This window comes from Adelges cooleyi, unplaced genomic scaffold, assembly GCF_023614345.1.
Source record: "Adelges cooleyi isolate 19-005CV unplaced genomic scaffold, UGA_ACOO_1.1 ACOO_flye_CR_arks_rails_tigmint_CR_PRNA_2, whole genome shotgun sequence".
Lineage (NCBI taxonomy): Eukaryota > Metazoa > Arthropoda > Insecta > Hemiptera > Adelgidae > Adelges > Adelges cooleyi.
The window spans coordinates 3,898,709-3,911,506 of record NW_026095860.1 but is presented as its reverse complement, the minus strand read 5'-3'; the positions used below and the strand labels follow the sequence as shown (position 1 = coordinate 3,911,506).

The window sequence follows — 12,798 nt, the reverse complement described above, 5'->3', positions numbered from 1 at the left end:
AATTGTTTATTATACTTTTTTTTTGTCTACACGCAATATCATTAATATTATAATGACCGTTCAAATAATTCATTTTTGTGTTGCAGTTTGTATGCAAGTAATTAAAAATTTTAATTAATAAATCATACAGTGATAATAATTTATGTAACAGATCATATTATGATTATATATGATAATATTGCAAGATGCACAAAACTAAAATTGTATAGTATTTTAATTACAAGATGGTACAGAATATTACATTAGTATGTTGAAAATCCAGCACAATACCACCATTCATAGATTTACAAATATTTATAATTTACATAAATAAAATCACAGCAAATATTTTTGCATTATTTATATTAAGTACAATACAAAACGGTTTTATAATAAAATAATAATTTATCAAATAATTAACTAATAAGTTTATGTATATTAAGTATTCGGATTGGGGATTAAATTGGTATTTGCTAAATTTCTCATTTTCGTTAATACAATAATAATATCAAATTATAATAGTGTTTTATTTTAATAAATATACATACATAACATATTTATATTTTTTTTATTTTTATATAATAGCTTGTAGTTTAGTAATTTATTTAAAAAAAAATTAACTAAGCTTCACAATAAATTAGTTTAGTAAAAAATGATACCATGAACATCCTAAATATGTTCGTGGTTATAAATAGTTTTGCAAAAAAGATAAAAATGTAGTATCGTAATGTTTTGTTGCGTCCAAACTTCTTAAGCTGTGTCGTTCGTTAGGATATATCTAAAACGTAAATAATATAATTTATTAAACTTAGGTAATTTATATTATATTGTAAATTGATTAATTAGTTTTAATGGCACAACATAATGTATTGATTTAATCATACCTGCAATTGATATGGTTTACCATATCTTACAAGCGAATTTATTAATAAGCTCGTATGTGAAAAGTGAACATTTTCATCAATCAGACCGTGTATAATGAGAAGTCTATTTTCTCTGAAAAATAACAAATTGTTACATTTTTCATATAAATTTTAATACAGGCAAACGTGAAATAACTTACTCATCTGGTAAACGGCTAACATAACTTAAAATAGATCCATTCATGTAACCAACAGAATTATGTTGCGGTAAGTCCATATACCTTTCTGTATAGCCTGTATCATACATTGTCCACGACGTAACGGGGGCTCCAGCTATGGCTACCTTAAAAGTAAATTACAAAAATTAGTACCACAATACACATACATAGTACCATTATTAAGCATATAATTAAATACATAGTATAATTAGGCAATTTTTAACTGAAGATTACTTTGAAAATATTTGAATAAGTAGCAAGCCCCATAAGACTTAAATATCCTCCGTAAGACCATCCGTGTATTGCCAATCTGTCCATATCTATAAAGCCGAGGTATTCAGCCAGCCATTGGAGAACTTCAATCTGATCTGAGAGTTCTACAGTGCCCTAAAATATTCCAAAAGCATGTCTAATAATCACTTAAGGCGTACAAAAACGAAGTTTTAAAATATCAAATACTAACAAGTCTGCCTTTTAAATGACTTTCAAACTGTAGACCTCTGTGCCTAGATCCTCGAGAGTCTATAGCTATAACAACATAACCCTGAGATGCTAACATATGCATTCTTATATGTCTTGCACCCTAAAACATAAAAAGAAAATTACAACTCTAATAATGTAAAACTCATAAAAAAGTTATATCATCTATATAAATTATATATACAACTAGTGACAAATGGAACCTGAGCCAAATCAAACCTGGGCATTATTTTATACAAATTAAAATAATCATGAAAAATAATAATTATTTTAAATAATAAAAATCAAATATATATAACACCCTGTTATTTCAAATAACAGGGTTTTTAACAATTACGTAAAACATGTAATAAAAGAAATTATTATTTGAATTTATAAAAAAAAAAATAACTTTATGCACTTAATTCAAATTTATTTCAAATAATTTGTTGTGTACAAATAATTATTTGTTTTTTTGTTTAAATAAACAATTCTGAAGTTTAAACTTAAAATTTTTATAGCTCACAAATGTTAACACTTTTTTCAGATCTCTAACCAATCTAAACTAATAAAATTTTTCAATAAACAAATTTAACAATATTGAGTTTGTATTTTTTTTTTATTTAGTTATCAAATACAATGATAAAATGTATGGTTCGAAAATGTATAATATTAAATTTATTATTTGAACCAAACTGAGAAATTGAAAAGTATGTCATATCTTTAATAGTTACGATAAAAAATTCATACTTAAAAAAAATCTTTTACCTTATAGGTGTTTGTGACAAGTTGAACTTCTGGTCCGCCATAAACATGGAGTATAGTCGGATACTTTTCTCCGGGTATAAAATTGTGTGGTTTAAATACCATCGCAAATAAGATATCACCAGAGTTAATTTGATGTGTTATGAGAGTAGGGCTTTGAAGAACAGTGTTGAATTCTAGTTATAAAAAAATATACTATTATATATATGAAATAAAAATAAAAATAATTTATATATAAAAATAAAATCAGTTTATAGTTTTTTTTTTTACCGGAATTTTCTACTAAAAATCCCAATGATTGTAAATGAATCCCATCAACAGTTGTATCATTATGTTCTATTCGAAAGACTTGACAACACGGAGGGATCCTTATATTACTATAAACAGCAACACAAACTTCACAATCCTATGAATGAAAATTATTAAAATTTAAATTCCAAATTATCCTGGGGTAGAGACATAAATTTGAATACTTTACTTTATCAATATCAATTTCATATGAAAAACCAGGTTTAGTGAGCAACTTTATGTTTCCAGGGCTCTTTAACGATACAGCATATAAATGTTTTTCTAATGGCGATTCTCTAACTGCCATAAAATATACAATCTGATACTTCAAATCTACCCAAAGACCTTTACCACATACTTCCCAGTTTCCGCTAGTAAGAGCTAACTTGGACATCATCATGTTATCTACAAACAATGTTTTTGACAATTAATAAAAAAAAATCAATACTTTAATTATTCATTAGCTTACTTTCACTAGGATCAATATTATGAATACCATTTTCATGAGATATTTTAGTTATTATACTAGTTATGAGGTATAGGTGTCTAAATCCAGTGTCTTCGGTAGCCCAAATCATTGTCACCTCTCCGTTACTCGTAATTGGAAATATGTACAATAAATCATGAACCTAAAAAATCACAGATTTAATTTATCAATATTACTCGTTTTTAGAATTTGCTTAAAAATTAGAAAAAAACCATGTATGTATAACAAAGTTCCCGGCTAACACTTTTAATTTCATTTGTTATTACAAGTTCTTTTTTATAATCAATTTTGTTATTAGCAATTTCCACTATATATGCCTTTTAAGTATTTTTTTACATGCAACAATAGCGATTAAATTTATTTTTCTAATTTACTAAATGTTTATTTTCCAATACATAAATTGATACTATATTATTTAGCAATAGTACTTACATTAACCCAAACATTTGATGTTTGAGAATAAATAACTTGTGGTGGAACAAATGTCGAGCAATTAGTCGGATTAATCATATTAGGGGATGCGTGCTCAACAAAATTACCAACAGACAAAATAACTATTTCAAGTCTTTGTTGTCGTCGGTCTAAAATTTGTAGCCATATTCTAAAAAAGTAGAAAAAATTATACATTATAAACCTATTACAAAAAATTATTTAAATACTTGTTGATATATAATATAATACACATAATGTCGTTTTACTAAAACACACTCGTGTTTATGTACAATATTTAAATCCGTGATATCTATTTATTTGAAAAAAAGAGGCCCAATAGTAATATATGTACAAAAAATAAATAGCCTACTGTCTATTGTAAACAAAGTATTAAGACCCAAACTAGATCTCTTAATTTGATAATATTTCAGTGGTAAAATTAATATTAACATACAATTATCGCAGGCTTTTTGAAGTTGTAGTAGGACATTTTTTATTCCATAGGAAATTTTAAAAATGTATTTGACTTCACAAAAACATGCATTTGAAATTAGCCATAGATATAATTTTTATTTATTTGTTTCAAATTTATATTACATACATTTTGTTCTATTTGATATGTTTTAGACCAGTCTAATCATTGGGAAACAATATTTTCTATTTTTATTTTCAAAATAATCTAGTAAAAAAGTATCAAGTAAATACAAATTTAAAAAAAAGGTTTTAAAAAGGAAGTGAGAGGGCAAACATTTTTTTTGGCCTGTGTAAATCATGTATGTATGTGCGGTTGAAAATAGAAGACAATGACATTTTTAAAGCAGAGAAATAGTTTGGATTAATCTAATTTAAATAAATTCTTTATTTAAATTTAAAGTATATTTTTTTATTTCCTAATTTTGAAGGCTTATGCCCAAGAGCTATGGATTTTATCAATAGTAAAATTTAGTAAAACGATTCATAATTTTTGATGATTAAAAAAATTATTATTTTAGGGAAAACATAATGTTTTAAATTTGTATTCTATTTTTATGCTGTAACCACAATTTATTTTGAACATCCAGACTGATTTCTCCATAAAGCAAGTCTACAAATCGTAAATCATACCCATAAGGTACATTGTTAGGTCAAAAACAAGTTAGGTACCTCTTTCCCTTTAAAACTAAGAAAAACACCTTAAAGTATGAACTTCCTATTGTTAACTTAAAACAATTGTAATACAATAAAAAAATTTGTCCTTTATGCCAGTAGAAAAAAAAATCCATTTCCACAAGAATGTAATTTGCAATGCTTTGACTTGGAAGCAATAAACAGTAGTCATGTAGAATAAAAATATTTTTAACTTACAAATCATCATTTGGAGTCCAGCCAACTCTAACTAAATATTCCATCCAAGGAAACATATGAGCTAAAGGATATTGAAGCTCTAAATTTTTTACATTTACTATTTGACACTCTTCGTCTAATTGAAACTCAACTAGTTTCAAATTGGATTTAGAATTTGCTGTTCCGGCTCGTGGAAACCTAAAATTGTATTTCATTTTAATTTTTAATTCAAATTTTATAATACACATACTTTATCATACCGATATTGTTCAATTTCACCGCTACCAGCTGAATTCGATGAAGGGAAGTTGAAAATTTTTACTTCACTTTCATCGACTTCTTCGTAAAGTACTCTATAAATACCATCATCTAAATAAAACAAGAGTTAAAAGTAAATTTAAATAATTTGGTAATGTAACTATTATACACATTATATTATAGAATACATTAATTGTAAGTAAGAATTAAATGTATTAGGTATCTGATATGTATTATTTACCAGTTTGCTTTTTTGGTTGCCACCAATAACCGTGATAGCGATTAAATTCTTCTTGCATTACGTAGGAAGGTACACCTGCCGCCAATGGATCATCTGATAAACAGCGCCCACCTTTATGGGCAAAAGTCAATCTTTTTGTACTACCTAAAACAAAAATTTTTTTTTCTTCCAGATCTTAGAATAAAATTAGTTTAAGATATGTCGTATTAGGTGTAACATACCTGTAGCTATATGAGTAACCCAAATATCAAAATTGCATACATATGCTGTAAGATCAACGTTGTTCGGACAAATTTGTGGGGAAAGCTTAGCCCCAGTTGCATTTGTTCTTAATTCAGTTGGATACAATGAACTATTCTACAAAAAAAAAAACAAGTGTAAAATAGGTACAACATACAGACAAAAATCACAATGTATATAGTTATAAGAAATTAATTACCGAATATTCATTGTCGACACAATGAAATAATGTGCTTGCAGCTGGAAAAACTATTCTGCCAGATTCACTGTTCATTTCGTATGATGTTATACCAAATGTAGTTAATCTTTTTCTTTCAGACAAAAGCTGTTCTTCCCGTGAGTAGCGACCACCCAAAATAACTGTTGGAAAATTCGATTCAATTAAAGGTTGCCACGGAAGTCGCCCAACGACACCTTGATTTGGTAAATCGACATAGAGGAGTGTCTCAAATTCATTTACTGGAGCACTCAGAAAGTACACTCGTATTTTTCCGCTTTGTAAACGCCGAAAAGATACATGAGTGATGGACATGACTGAAACGGCAGAAAGGCGATGGCGAAAATCACATACTGTTTGTCTAATCTCCGACCATGTCTTTTTGCCCCTCGAATTTGTCACTGGTTGATGACCATTTTCCAAGGCATTATTATCTCTATCCGTATCAGTCATGTTGTTAATTGCAACACCACAGTTTCCCTGTAAAAAAAAAATGTTTTAGATTGCATAAATTTACTAGAAATAAAAATTTAAATTAAAAAAAAAAAATTGAGTATGAATTATTCAAGAGCTAATCAAATTTGTTTATTATTTAATAGGTGTATCAGGCATTCTTGGTTTTTAGTTTTACCTGATCGTTAGGTAACATTCTATGTACAGGACTTCATAACATTCATACCAGACGTATTTGTTACCATTAATAAAATTGTTTTATATTAAACTATAAATTACGAATAATTAAATTTAAACATTCATAATTTGGCAACAAAGTTATTCCTATAACAATAATACTACTGAGTACAGAGTAATTATTATTTACAAAGACCTTTCTCTATATTTTAGGTTAGATATGGTGATCGGTGGGGAGAATTCAAGCTCGTCATTCGCCGGTCGTTATCGAGTATCAATGTTCTGTTAAGATAGTGTTATCATATACGACAAAACAGTAGTTCTGAGTTCATAGTTGAGATCAGCCTAGCGAATCGACCCCATATGAGAAAAAAAGGGCTATATCATAAATGCCTCAAAATGTCTTAGATTTATACTTGAATACATACTTCTCCCTGTGTTTAAAAGGGAAATTTTTAAATATTTGAAAACAACTATCTATGTATATATTATAATAATTGTCAATACATTATCCTGCAAGTATCTCCTAATTTGTATTAGGTTCTAACATTTTTTTCGCATTACTCTTTTAATATTAACAAAAAAAACCTGCCGGGTACCTACTTCTCAATAGGGGTAAATAGGCCCATAAGGAGAGATGGATTTTTCCTATGGGCTCCTTGTCTATGTCTATTTCGGTGGCTCCTGCGGAACCACTAATTTTTTTAAATTAAATAAATAAACCATCTAGGTATAACTAAAATTATGAATTATTGTAATTTCTTAACAATATGATGAATGTGGCCGCCCTTGTCCGTACTTACAAATAATAAACGAACACGTATGCGCTAAATACAAATATATTAAAAATAATTGCTAGCTGCTCCTAACGGCATTTATTTGTATTATGTCTAAAAGAAAAAATTCCATACAAACTTGGAACTAATTCGACCATTTTAAAAAATATATAAATCGCCGTAATTTTAAAGTTTAAAATGCAAAATCATTCAAAATTTAAAATATTTTGTAAGAATTTCAACGGTGAATTATAGATTTTCTCTGTTTAGGCATTTCAAATTCTATTTCAGTTTCGATGTGATTTATACGTATTTTACATGTATGTAAATTATTAGGTTTTTAAGTCTAAAAATGAGACCTATGGTAGATCTAGAGTGCTATATTATAGTTGAACTATAATAAAATATACAATTTTCTCAGTTATCTGCTGTTAACCTTTTTGTTATATTAAGGAGAAACATAATAAAAAATGAAAAATTACCCTTTGACCATAGTTAATTTCTAGGTTGCCACGTGTGAGTGAATCAACAGACATCTGAAAATGTTTTCATTAAATTGTTAATTACGATGTAGGGTGATAAATGAAAATAGACAGACAATCAGCCCCAATCATATCCCCCTTATAATAAAAGGATTGTTTTTAAATAAAATCCGTTAAGGAAATTGTTATGTATGACAGACTAAGCTGGGAACTAAATTTAACAAAATTTACAGCAAAGCAAAAATACATTTTAAATTTATAATTGTATGTATAACATGTAGTATATAAATATTATGTTAATGTTTTAAAAATATTTTCTTAACATTATAAAGCAATATAAATACTATGAAAATTAAATAGTTTATTATAATTGAAAAGAAGAATTATGCTTAAAAAAAGTATAAAAATTGTTTTTACACAAGGTACTCTATTAAAACATTCTTTATGGTATTAAAACATAGAAGGTTAATTGTTTATTAATATTCAACAAGTGCATTTTGCTTAAATAATCTCACTTAATTTTAATTCCTTTTCCGAAACAAGACTGTCAAATTCTTTGAATAATTCAAAAATATTAAATTTTGCAACAATCAGTATATTTTTTAAATATTCTACAAAAACTTCTGCACACAGACAACTTTCTAATTTCTCACAACAGTAATTTGTTTCTTTATTGATAGTATAGTCGATACCATTTGTAATATTCTTTAGTGTAGAGGTTTGAATATTAACTGTTCTTAAGATCGCGGGGTTGCGGTCTTCAAAACGTATTACATCCTTTTCATTATTGTATTTTTTCAGTAAGATCAAAATCATAGACATTTTTTGTTTTAATGTCAAAGAATCATATCGATTTTTTATTGTTAGAATATCGGTCATGAGTTCCATAAAATCATCTTCCTCATTTAATTTAAATAAGCTAGCAAATTCATCAAAATGTTTTCGGTAAAATAATATTTCGGTTGCTTCCCATGCCGTATTGTATTTCATCGAGTTTAGCTTATCTAAAAAGGCCCAACATACACGTAACATTATAGTTTTTACCATCAGCATAAAATTAGAATGAACTCGCTTAAGTGAATGGATAGAATCGGAAAGCATTGACATAGGGTCCTTAACTTTCTTCATTTCAAATTGCAGGTATTTTACAAATCGATCTCCGTCTTCTAAACCTCCAAAATTCGTAGCCAAAGTGTTCATAATTTTAGTATTTTCTACCACATTATTTATGTACAAACTTGAATCAAAATCGTCAAGGCCGTCAGGTTTGCTTTTAGACACCATGCTGAGATGTGTACATGCCTTTGTAAGCATTTGAAATGCTGAATTTGGGTCTAAGCTATTCAATTCGTCCACGTAAGAACGATATTTGATTTTAGGCCACAAATGTACACACTGTTCCATTTCCGATTTCAAATGCGCCTCCATGTAACCGTAAAGTTTATTCATTTCATTTTTCGCGTCATGTATTGCAAACGTTTTTATTTTTACCACATAAAAATAAAATATCCATGAAGAGTACGGAAAAACTCCCTTCAATGGAAAGTTACTATTAATTCTAGCGTTCAACATATGCTGAGCCCAATTTGAGCACGTTAAATCAATACTTGCACATAAATTGTCATTCGTGTAATTTCCTGGAGTCATTAAACGCATAAAAACTAACATATCGTACGTATAATTACAATCGAGTTCTTGTATAATTGTTAATAGAACATTTTTTACTTCATAAAATATGCCAAAATCCTTTAAATCGATTTGAGTGGTAAACTTTCCTTTGTTGAGCTCTTGAACATAATTAAATTGATCTATTAAATTTTCTTCAGATATGTCCGTCTCGCTATTTGTGGGTGGTACTGCACTCGATAATCCAACGATTGCCATAAGCATGACCATCCAAATAGAAGTATTATAGAACACCATATCTGAACATATGAATCATACTAACATTATTTTGTAATTTATCGTTCTTTTTTTTTACGAAGGAGACATACATTCGGTACTAACATTTTCGACTGTCACTCATTTTGCAAACACAACAACATATATTTCCAGGTTGTATTAGCATTTGTCTTATACCAAAAATAGAAAACATCTGGTTTTTACTTTTATATTTACTTAATGATGAACAAAAACCAAGTTGCGATTTTGCTTTAATATGCACACTGTACACGTTATAAAAAAATATATTTTGGCAAAATTATTTAAGCTTTAATTAAAAGCAGAGAAAGTTTTGTTTTAAAACGACAATATGATGACTTTAGTTTTGATGCAATAGCCGAGAAGATAATGGTTTTATAAAGCTGTTTCCTTTTTTTTTTGTGTCTGTAGTCAGTAGTCACGATAATTTTTTTTCCTGTGGGACTGATTTACACGAGTATAGTACCTCTATATTATATTCGAAATAGTAGCGGTTGGTACTGTGGTGGGTCAAAAGTAGAAAAGTCAACTTCTTCATCCTCAAAACCGAAAAAAAGGGGAAAGAAATTAAACAAATTTGCAATTAATTGAAAACAAAAAAGCTTTTATTATAAATTAAAACCATATTGCAATTCTGCGAAATAAGTCGGCGGCAATAAGAACACAGCCGTAAACGTATAGTTGCCTATCAGCTAAATACTTAAGGCGCGTTCCTAGAAAATTCAATTCATCCTTTTTGTTTTGTACAAGCAATATTTAAGAAAAAAGCAATTTTAACAAATTTCGACCATGTCAATTAATTTACCGGTTAATTTTGTATAAGCTTCGAGGTATTATTATTTTTAAATAGTTTTTTCCATGAGTAAAAGCCATTTGAGTTTATTTTAGACCGAAAAGCTAGAGAAAATGTTGACCACATAGAATGGTCCAATTTCAATTCTGTAAAGAGATTTGAACTACTACTGTACTGTGTTATGTAGTAAGCCAATTTTCATTCGAAAATTTCTGTTTCTTATAATCAAATAAATAAAATTGTATAATTTTTTAATTATTAAAACCCATTTTTTTACATAAAATAAGCAAAAAACCAAAAATCTGTGTCCCACATATCCTAGTAAAGTTGCCAAAGAACTCATATATCTTTACAGAATTCCAATCAGACCATCCTAAGTAGTCGAAATTTTTTCTGGCTTTTTGGTCTGAAACGTCTAAAAAAAAGACCGCATGCAATCCCCCTAAACGATCCCCGCAAGTTATATAAGATGAACTTTAAAAGAATTTAGAAAGTAAAAATATTATTATAAACAACTCGAACATATGATTTTACTTTATTATCAAAAAACGACAACATTTGGTTAGGAATTATAAAAATATTGTGACAGAAGTTAATAGGAATAAAATATAAGTTTTTAACAAAAAAAAGGGACGTTTATTATAACAAGTATAATGATCAACGACAGCATACTTATTAGCGATTAAAACCCTTTATTTCATCTTAACATAGTTATGCATATTTTTTATTTTACGCTAAATAAAAACCGTAGACAATTTAATTTTCCATATTTAAAAAAATGAGCTTTAGCTAGATTCTTTAGACAGCTGTTTTTTGATATAATTAACCCAACATTCACAATTTATATTTTAATTCGGACATTTTTTAACTTTTTTAATTGCTTGTATTTAAGGTAAAATTTAAGGTTTACAAAAATTTGACGAGAGAATCTAGTTAAAGTTTACCTAGTTTTAACGGTAGTCGGTATCAACATTTTTTTCTTTGACCTTTACACCACGCTTTGCATAAACACGTTTTACGATTATTTAAAAAAAAAATTGAATTTTCATGTTGTACACCGAAAATTAAAAACAATTTACAAATAACATAATATATTAGATAATCCGTATTGTTTACACGGATACTTGCCACTTGGGTTTCCTAAAATAATGGAATTCCATCACAAGCGACACTGCCATGGCGTTTTATAACGACAGCTCTGCACACGTCGTCGGTCGGTCATACACGGTATTTTCGCTGCCATGCGTGACCGCACTGATACGTTCGTTGGCCCTCTCCTTCTTGTTTTTTTTTCCTACTGCAGTTGGAGTCTGCAAAGGCAGATGCTATACCTGTTCCATTTTTTCGTACCGGTTGTAGACTGTAGTATTATCTTTCATTCCACGGAGTGCTTTCAACTGGATATCATATACGCTGCCGCGTACTCGCGTTGTGTTCGGGTTCTGAATCATAACTATTAATTTAATTTTTTTTAATATACCAAAGGAATAGAATGTAGTTTTTTATGCGCGCAGTTTATATAATAATAATTATTGTGTATGTGTGTGCGTGTGTGTGTGTTGTGTACTGTACTTAAAGAAAATATCACTTTCAGCTGACATCAACGACCAGGTATGTTTTTTTTTTTTTTTGTAAACATAATATACTTGGTATAAATTATTTTAAAAAACGCTTTACACCTAAACATTTATATGATTTGAAAAACATAGTCATGCATGTATGTTTTTATAAACTTTTAAGTAGTTTTAGAGTAAAAACAAACATTATCAAATGTTGAGGGCTGTACCATTGGCGGTTTTCAAGTTATAATGCTATTTAGGAATTTATAAAAAGTAGGGTTTTGTTCATAAAAATATTAGAATACCGTATCTTTAGTTTATCTAAAATTTGCTAACATACAGCCACACAAAAATATTATACATTTATGAATTTGCTGATGATTTTTTTTAAAGGCCTAAAGCCGTTATTACTTATTGGCCAAGCAAAACGGGTTTTGCGTTGCTATGATAAGGTTAGAAAAATATTTCAAAACGTTATTATGGCTTCTGCGATAAGGCAGAGAAAAAAATAACATAAGAATCATAATGAATTATCATTACTGTACTTATTTAAATATACACACTGCATACAATTTTAGCTTAAAATAAAGCTTTGCGAAAAAATGTCTATACTGAACCATGTAATAAAAAGAGGTGTAGCGTTTTCTAAATTGTATTATAATATTGACAAACCTATTTTGACAATTAACAGTAGTATAATTTATGTATTATTTTTTTAAATACTATTATATCTATTACTGTTTTCGCCGATGATTATAAAATTATTGATAATATTGAAATAGATGTATGGATATCAATTTATGTTAAATTTTTAAGGTGTTTAGTGAGAATACTTAACTATAGGTACTAATGAATCATACTATCTATA

General features: G+C 28.1%; 2 protein-coding genes across 2 annotated transcripts in view; one reads left to right on the top strand and one right to left on the bottom strand.

Moving 5' to 3' along the window:
- Positions 1 to 438: 438 nt before the first annotated feature.
- Positions 439 to 6,592, bottom strand: LOC126833304 (dipeptidyl peptidase 9). The gene is made up of 16 exons (XM_050564558.1): positions 6,402 to 6,592; positions 5,753 to 6,250; positions 5,535 to 5,670; positions 5,314 to 5,457; positions 5,075 to 5,183; positions 4,836 to 5,012; positions 3,492 to 3,660; positions 3,042 to 3,201; positions 2,763 to 2,977; positions 2,555 to 2,690; positions 2,288 to 2,460; positions 1,524 to 1,643; positions 1,295 to 1,447; positions 1,043 to 1,185; positions 864 to 975; positions 439 to 757 (listed from the first exon to the last, which is right to left on the bottom strand). Exons 1-16 carry the CDS (start codon positions 6,417 to 6,419, stop codon positions 665 to 667), a joined length of 2,556 nt encoding a protein of 851 aa, XP_050420515.1. The 5' UTR covers positions 6,420 to 6,592; the 3' UTR covers positions 439 to 664.
- Positions 6,593 to 11,695: 5,103 nt separating this feature from the next.
- LOC126833936 (F-box/LRR-repeat protein 7-like) overlaps positions 11,696 to 12,798 on the top strand; it is a 33,657-nt gene continuing 32,554 nt past the window's right edge. The window contains exon 1 of the mRNA XM_050565533.1: positions 11,696 to 11,982. The gene's annotated coding sequence lies outside the window, so the exon portion shown is untranslated. The remainder of the gene's footprint in view (positions 11,983 to 12,798) is intronic.